General features: G+C 47.2%; 1 protein-coding gene across 2 annotated transcripts in view; it reads left to right on the forward strand.

Annotated features, from left to right (window-relative positions):
- Positions 1-8,263, forward strand: part of MAPRE3 (microtubule associated protein RP/EB family member 3) — a 227,278-nt gene extending 219,015 nt beyond the window's left edge. For both annotated transcript variants that reach the window (XM_088460549.1, XM_088460550.1), the window contains exons 7-8: positions 4,810-4,962; positions 5,641-8,263. In XM_088460549.1, coding sequence (XP_088316675.1) covers positions 4,810-4,962; positions 5,641-5,709 — 222 coding nt within the window. In that variant the 3' untranslated portion in view covers positions 5,710-8,263. The remainder of the gene's footprint in view (positions 1-4,809; positions 4,963-5,640) is intronic.
- The last annotated feature ends 1,106 nt before the right edge of the window (positions 8,264-9,369 follow it).

Here is a 9,369-nt window from a genome sequence, read left to right on the forward strand (position 1 = left end):
CAATGTTTCTGACAGCTACATCCACTCTCGCCATTTATCCCAATGCTTCTGCCAGCTTCATCAACCACCATCATTCATCCCAATGCTTCTGCCATCTTAGATCCACTCCTGTCATTCATCCCAATGCTTCTGCCAGCTACATCCACTCCCGGCATTTATCCCAATTCTTCTCCCAGCTACATCCACTCCCGTCATTCATCGCAATGCTTCTGCCAGCTACATCCACCCCCATCATTCATCCCAATGCTTCTGCCAGTTACATCCACTCCCGTCATTCATCCCAATTCTTCTCCCAACTACATCCACCCCCATCATTCCTCCCAATTCTTCTCCCAACTACATCCACCCCCATCATTCATCCCAACTCTTCAGCCAGCTACATCCACTCCCATCATTCATCCCAATGCCTCTGCCAGCTACATCCACCCTTGTCATTCATCCTAATGCTTTTGCCAGCTACATCCACTCCCATTATTCATCACAACGCTTCTACCATCTACATCCACTCCCGCCGTTCATCCCTGTGCTTCTGCCAGTTACATCCACCACCGTCATTCATCTCATTGCTTCTGCCAGCTACATCCACCCCCGTCATTCATCCCAATGCTTCTGCCAGCTACATCCACTCCTGTCATTCATCACAATGCTTCTACCAGCTACATCCACCTCTGTCATTCATTCCAATGCTTCTGCCAGCTACATCCATCCCCGTCATTCATCCCAATGCTTCTCCCAGCTACATCCACTCCTGTCATTCATCCCAACTCTACTGCCAGCTACATCCACTCCCATTATTCATACAAATTCTTCGGCCAGTTACATCCACTCCCGACATTCATCGCAATGCTTCAGCCAGCTACATCCACTCCCGTCATTCATCCCAACTTTACTGCCAGCTACATCCACTCCCATTATTCATCCCAATGCTTCTGCCAGCTAAATCCACCCTTGTCATTCATCCTAATGATTCTGCCAGCTACATCCACTCCCATCATTCATCCCAATTCTTCTGCCAGCTACATCCACTCCCGTCATTCATCCCAACATTTCAGACAGCTACATCCACTCCCGTCATTCATCTCAACGCTTCTGCCAGCTACATCCACTCCTGTCATTCCTCCTAATGCTTTTGCCAGCTACATCCACCCCCGTCATTCATCCCAATGCTTCTGCCAGCTACATCCACTCCCATCATTCATCCCAATGCTTCTTGCAGCTACATCCACCCTCGTCATTCAACCTAATGCTTCTGCCAGCTACATCCACTCCCATCATTCTTAACAATGCTTCTGCCAGCTACATCCACATCCCCGTCATTCATTCCAATGCTTCTCCCAGCTACATCCACTCCCGTCATTCATCCCAATGCTTCTGCCAGATACATCTAGCCACGTAATTCATCCCAATGCTTCTGCCATCTTAGATCCACTCCTGTCATTTATCACAATGCTTCTGCCAGCTACATCCACCCCCATCAGTCATCCCAATTCTTCTGCCATCTTAGATCCACTCCTGTCATTCATCCCAATGCTTCTGCCAGCTACATCCACTCCCGTCATTCATCCCAACTTTACTGCCAGCTTCATCCACTCCCATTTTTCATCCCAATGCTTCTGCCAGCTATTTCCACACTTGTCATTCATCCTAATGATTCTGCCAGCTATTTCAACTCTATCATTCATCCCAATGCTTTTACCAGCTACATCCACTCCCGTCATTCATCCCAACGTTCCTGCCAGCTACATCCACTCCCGTCATTCGTCTCAACGCTTCTGCCAGCTACATCCACTCCTGTCATTCGTCCTAATGCTTTTGCCAGCTACATCCACCCCCGTCATTCATCCCAATGCTTCTGCCAGCTACAACCACTCCCATCATTCATCCCAATGCTTCTGCCAGCTACATCCACTCCCGTCATTCATCCCAACGTTTCTGCCAGCTACATCCACTCCTGTTATTCATCCCAATGCTTCTGCCAACTACATCCACTCCCATCATTCATCCCAATGCTTCTGCCAACTACATCCACTCCCATCATTCATCTCAACGCTCATGCCAGCTACATCCACTCCCGTCATTCATCTCAACGCTTCTGCCAGCTACATCCACTCCCGTCATTCATCTCAATGATTCTGCCAACTACATCCACTCCCGTCATTCATCTCAATGCTTCTGACAGCTACATCCACTCCCATCATTCATCTCAACGCTCCTGCCAGCTACATCCACTCCCGTCATTCATCTCAACGCTTCTGACAGCTACATTCACCCCCGTCATTCATCCCAACTCTTCTTCCAGCTACATCCACTCATGTCATTCATCCTAATGCTTCTGCCAGCTACATCCACTGCCATCATTCATCCCAATGCTTCTGCCAGCTACATCCACTTCCGTCATTCATCCCAACTCTTCTGCCAGGTACATCCACTCCCTTCATTTATACCAATACTTCTGCCAGCTTAGATTCACTCCCGTCATTCATACCAATGCTTCTGCCAGCTAAATCCACTCCCGTCATTCATCCCAACGATTCTGCCAGCTACATCCACTCCCGCCATTCATCCCAATGCTTCTGCCAGCTAAATCCACTCCCATCAGTCATCCCAATGCTTCTGCCAGCTACATCCACTCCCGTCATTCATCCCAATGCGTCTGCCAGCTACATCCACTCCCATCATTCATCCCAATGCTTCTGCCATCTTAGATCCACTCCTGTCATTCATCCCAATGCTTCTGCCAGCTACATCGACTCCCATCATTCATCCCAATGCTTCTGCCAGCTACATCCACATCCCCGTCCTTCATCCCAATGCTTCTGCCATTTATCCCAACGCTTCTGCCAGCTACATCCACTCCTGTCATTCATCCCAATGCTCCTGCAAGCTACATCCACTCCCATCATTCATCCCAACTCTTCTGCCAGCTACATCCACTTCCATCATTTATACCAATGCTTCTACCAGCTGCATCCACTCCCGTCATTCATCCCAACCCTCCTGCAAGCTACATCCACCCCCATACTTCATCTCAACGCTTCTGACAACTACATCCACTCCCGTCATTCATCTCAACGTTTCTGCCAACTACATCCACTCCTGTCATTCATCCTATTGCTTCTGCCAGCTACATCCACTCCTGTCATTCATCCTAATGCTTCAGCCAGCTACATCCACCCCCGTCATTCATCCCAATGCTTCTTCCAGCTACATACACTCCCATCAGTCATCCCAATGCTTCTGCCAGCTACATCCACTCCCGTCATTCATCCCAATGCATCTGCCAGCTACATCCAATCCCGTCATTCATCCCAATGCTTCTGCCATCTTAGTTCCACTCCTGTCATTCATCCCAATGCTACTGCCAGCTACATCGACTCCCATCATTCATCCCAATGCTTCTGCCAGCTACATCCACATCCCCTTCCTTCATCCCAATTCTTCTGCCATTCATCCCAACGCTTCTGCCAGCTACATCCACTCCTGTCATTCATCCCAATGCTTCTGCCAGCTACATCCACTCCCGTCATTCATCCCAACTCTTCTGCCAGCTACATCCACTCCCATCATTCATACCAATGCTTCTGCCAGCTACATCCACTCCCGTCATTCATCTCAACGCTTCTGCCAGCTACATCCACTCCTGTCATTCATCCTAATTCTTCTGCCAGCTACATCCACTCCTGTCATTCATCCTAATTCTTCTGCCAGCTACATCCACTCCTCTCATTCATTCCAATGATTCTGCCGGCTAAATCCACCTCCGTCATTCATCCCAATGCTTCTGCCAGCTACATCCACTCCTGTCATTCATCCTAATGCTTCTGCCAGCTACATCCACTCCCATAATTCATCCCAATGCTTCTATCAGCTACACCCACTCCCGTCATTCATCCCAATGCTTCTGCCAGCTACATCCACTCCCATCATTCATCCCAATGCTTCTGCCAGCTACAGCCACTCCCGTCATTCATCCCAACGCTTCTGCCAGCTACATCCACTCCCGTCATTCATCCTAATGCTTCTGCCAGCTACATCCACTCCTCTCATTCATTCCAATGATTCTGCCGGCTACATCCACTCCTATCATTCATCCTAATGCTTCTGCCAGCTACATCCACCTCCGTCATTCATCCCAATGCTTCTGCCAGCTACATCCACTCCCACCATACATCCCAATGCTTCTGCCAGCTACATCCACTCCCACATTCATCCCAACACTTCTGCTCTCCCCCCATTTGTGAGAGTGAGAGGCCATTGCATATGTCTTTATGCATGTTGTGTGGTTGAGTTCTTTCTTATTACTTTGGTCAAATTACACCTAGAAATACGCTTTCTCTTATGAAGTGGACTTGGAAGAAGAAAAAGATGACCTATTGGAAGTATAAACCATTATCTCCGAGGATGTGTAGTCCTTTGCGGCAAAATGATGATTTTGCGCAGGACGTAAAACCGCAATGTGCTCTATCCACCCCCTTCATTATCAAGTGCAACAGATATATATATATATACATATGAAAATCAGTCACAAGAGACCTTTACAATGCAGGTGGCACCTGTTTGGTACATAAATAAGTCATCTGCAATGTCTGTGGAAAGCCTGTGCTATTCACAATAAATAAAATATAAGCATAATGTCTGAGTACTATGTATGATCGTAGTTAACTCACACGAACTCAACTCATCTCATGGCTGAACCGATGTTCATCCGAATATAATTCCATGGTGTCCTGACCCCTAATGAATGACTGCTCTGTGTGTAGGGGGGCAATGGGCTATTGTTAATCCCCTGTCTCCCCTCCCCATGTTTAGTTAGTGGAGCTGAAGTTGACGGTTGATGGGCTGGAGAAGGAACGAGATTTCTACTTTAGTAAACTGCGAGACATCGAACTGATCTGTCAGGAGCATGAGAGTGAGAACCCGACAGTCCTCTCCAAAATCATTGACATCTTGTACGCCACAGAGGTGCGTCCAGCCCCAAGGGGAAAACCTGTCTCTATATCACTCCAGTCATTGGTTTACAGCAACAACAAAAAATTCAGCATTAAAGGGGATTATCCTGCCTTTATATTGGCCGGGGTTCCATAGATGAAGTGCTTACTTGTACAGCAGGGACTGGGTCTATCTGGGACCATCACTGGTCGTGTCTGTGGAAAATAACTAGTCTGCTTTATGGTGTATATATAAATGATTGCATTATAAAGGGATATAGGTAGTAAAATTTGGCACATAAAGTAGGTAAATTAAAGTGAACTGAAGATGTACCATATTATTATTATTATCTATATAATCATTTCAGAATGTCAATGTGCACACAGTGGAAAACTGGGCTTGCACCCCACAGGCCCCCATTGCGGGGAGATGGAACAGACTTAGGAGAGGAGGACTAGGCGCCAGAGTAATTATGGGAGCTGGAGAGAGGGGGGAATCGAGGATATGGGGTGGAGTTGAGATGGATTGACAGGGGTGCTTGGGACGGAGCAGATGGGATGGAAAATAGTTGAGTGGGGGTGGGGTTGACCTGAGCAGAGGGCTGGGCTGAGCCGGTGGGGGCAGTCTTTTAAACTAGTTATTATTATTAACAGCTTTATAACTGCCCTCTACTTCAACAGACCATTCAGCTATGCTTTCCTTGTCCTGCAGGAAGGCTTTGCTCCCCCAGAAGATGATGAGACCGAGGACCTTCAGCCGGAGGATCAGGATGAATACTGACCACACTTCTGCCCCTTTTTGTCCCTGTGGACCCTTTGCATCGTGCGGTGATGCTCCTCGTTGCCCGTTAACCATCAACCATTTTGCAATATGAACATCCGAGGTTGGGATCGACACTCTCAGTACTCGCGTCATCCATCTGAGCGACTCACAACCAGAATGGGCCACCAATCCACGAAATGGGCTTTCTGCAGTGGGGTGTGGGATTGGTATCTCTTGGAGCATGGATTTTTTTGCTTTGTTGAACATAGCACTTCATTTATTTATCAGGAGATTGTGATCACCCTCCTGCGGGGAGACGTGTAGCTGATGTCGTTCGCCTTTCTTCCCCTTTAACCTTCTTTAAAAAGATCTCTGATTGTTTGTCACACACTTGTCTACGTGAGGACTGGTTGTTATATTTTTACTCCTCTCTACCTGTCTTCCCGTCATAGTATCATTTCATCTGTCTATATGCCTTATCCTACTTCTGAAGTGGCGTATTTAAGGTGGGGAAAAAATGGCTGCTGGAATGTTATTATTATTATGTATTTATAAGTAAAAATGATACCAAGCCGCCAGCCTCAGCCGGACCCAGAACACAAATGTTCTGTGTACACATTGGAACAAATTACTAAGCATTGAGAAATCTGGAACAAATTGTTAGAACATCGTTCTCTGTGCTGTGTAAATTACATTTAATTGGCGGCGCTGTAAACCCTCTGCCACCTTAAATCTGTATAAAATTGATACATATTCGCAAATAATTCAAAAACATCACCCACTACCCCAGGCTTAGCGAATGCACAGATACATATAAAACAAGAGATATGGCTACATAAATGGTAACATAACATGCAGGTGCTGCAAGTCTGTTACGCTAAGCCCGGGTTGACATGACATTCTCTAGTAACCTGCCCTGGATCTGTAGAGCACCGAGCCATGTACCATCTGGAACATATCACATATATCTGTCTTGGACTCTTTCGCTCTTGTCCAATAACCGCTGTGATATCTGAGAAAAGCAAATGTTTCAGTAATATCAGAAAAGTGCACTTAAAGTCAGGTTACAAACTAGGCAGCCCGCTATTCAGAATAACCAAGAACGCATCTGCTTGCCAAATTGTAACACACATATCTATACGAGCAAGATGCCCTTATACTGCGTTGTGAGATACCATTAAGGTACGTATGCCTGCAGCTTCGTCTTTCTCATGTAGACCTCATCCCAATGCTCTCTGTCTTCTGACAAAGATGGCTCCATTCCAAGTTGTGTGTCCATGTCACATGGAATCTCCGAGCAATACCGAGGTTTGTGCACTCAGTCTGTGTACCCACTAACATAAAACACCAGCGGCAGCATTTACACACTGTAATCTAGAACCCTCGCAGAGGGCGCACTGCTGTTCTCTTTTCTGTTTACACATGAAATCTCCTCCTACCACCACAAACGACACGTTGACTGGTCTCATGTTTGCTCAAGAAGTTTGTCTTACAGAATAACAATTGGATTGTTGATGAGCATTTTTGAGACTATCCAATCTTATTTACCACAGACCCCTTCAAGCAGTCTGGCCTGCTCGTGTCCTTATACCTCGTGTGGAGCAGAAGCTTGCTCGATCTTGGTTTTCGGAGTGAATGCAGACTGTGGAAATGGGGCCTCAAGATCCTTTTAGTTTACTAGAACAAGATGACGGTCATGTGTCCACTGCTTTCATTTATCTTCTCCTGGTACGAGCAGAAACGGATGTTTCAACATCTGAATATTATCATGGAGCCATCACTAACCTGTAATGAATCTTCAGCATGTAGAGGAAACTCTGTGTCCTTATATTACGCAGAATAAATACGCTGTTTCTACTCTCCTGTGCTATCCTCTTCCATTGTTGTCTTCTGTGTTTCCTCCATCTCCCTGCTACCAGGTCTGTTGTCATATATTTAATTGCTGCCGATGACTTTTGGGTGTACTATTAGCACCTGGCAGCCTGGGGGGGAATCGGAGCCCAACATTTGTTCTGTAGGTCCTTCATGCACTTTTTGTTTTTCATAACTCCTCTTCTTCACACAAGAGACGATTTCTCTTGGTCAACAATGACATAAAACATTGGCGCCTGTGGTGAGATGGGGCCTCTCACTGTCAGGGAGACCTGCCGCATATAGCTTGGCCATATCACAATTGTATATTCAAAGAAGAAACTGTAACTCAATAGTGTCCAAATGTTCGGTAGTAAAACCATAGACACCTATCTAGGTCCGTAAGGAAATACTTAGCGCAGCTGCTGGGCTGTTTCATAGTGAATGTTGTTTATAGATCAGTAACAATGGAGAAATACCTGTGGGGTTATGTAACAACAATTACAAATAGCTGTCTCATCGTAGTTTTACTGTATCATAATCTCACACTACAAACCAGTAACTTTCCATTCGCAGTCCTGGGCCTGGATCTCTCCATGTGGAAACCAGAGGGGTTGGGGTCCTGATCTGTCACTTGTGAAGATAACTAACAATGATTTTTATTTAATTCTTTTGTGTGTGTTGGAACGATAAAAGGAAATTGCTTATTTATTTAGATGTATTTCTTGTCAATAAATTATTTGTGCTTCCAGGGCAACCGGCGATGGGGGGGGGGGGGGGGAGGTGTGCTGGCACGTAGGGTTAATGGATTTCTGGGTTTGATCTGGTGATGCTGAAATGTGACAGCGCTGGTTTGAGATCTTCAAGAAACACAAGAAAAACAACATTTTGCATCGTTACGGAACAAACATATTTCACATGTATACAGTTCCGTAGGACCAAGGGTGATGCTGCAGCCCCCAATGTTCTGGCATCATGCTCCAAAGCTTTCTTCCTCTCCAGTTATATCCTTCAGGAACAGGATGTATTATCTTTACAGGATGGAGTGACCCAGTGACATAGCACTGCTAAGGGGCATATTTATTAATAATTGCAGTCTACCCCTGATATTAAAGATCGCTTATCGCCACAATTTGCCTGAATGTGTTATTACTGAGTTGGCAATCAGCAAAGAGTGAACTGATTGCATATGCGATCACTACTGAGCATGTGACCAACGGCGCATGTGCGAGCAGGTCGCTCCGGGGAAAGATCCTACAAATTCCTCTCCTGATAAATTCTGCAAACTGTGGGCCTGATTCTGACCCGCTCGCGAGCGCTGTACGCTCGCAAGCGGGCCGATGGTGCCTAAGTGCGCATGCGCACGACGGAGGGAGCTCCGTCATGCGCATGCGCGAGACCCGGCGAGCGACGGGGAATCCGTCGCTCGGGGTCTCGCACCAAAGGGGGCGTGCTGTCGATGGTGAGTGACAGCACGCCCCCTTTGGTGGGCGTGCCGGGGGCGTGGCTGCCAGACGGAGGCGTTCCCATGGGAACACCTACCGTCTGAGTCCGGCCCCACTGACATCAGTAGAGCCAAAATCACTCCAGGGCTTGCGGCAGCGAGACCCTACCGCAGGGTCTCGTCGCAAGCCCGATGGTCGCGATGGTCTTGACCATCATCATGGACGCTCGCTATAGCTGTGGGTGGTAACCCACAGCTATGCGAGCGTCCATGAGGCCGCTCCAAGTTGAGGTAGGAGGGCCCTGATTCAGAGTGAGCGCTCTGGTCAGAGCGTCCGGCTCTGAATCAGGCCCTGTAGTCCTTAGGCTACAACGGGCAAAAAC

Source organism: Taudactylus pleione, unplaced genomic scaffold (genome assembly GCF_031769625.1).
Source record: "Taudactylus pleione unplaced genomic scaffold, aTauple2 ptg000050l, whole genome shotgun sequence".
Classification (NCBI taxonomy): domain Eukaryota; kingdom Metazoa; phylum Chordata; class Amphibia; order Anura; family Myobatrachidae; genus Taudactylus; species Taudactylus pleione.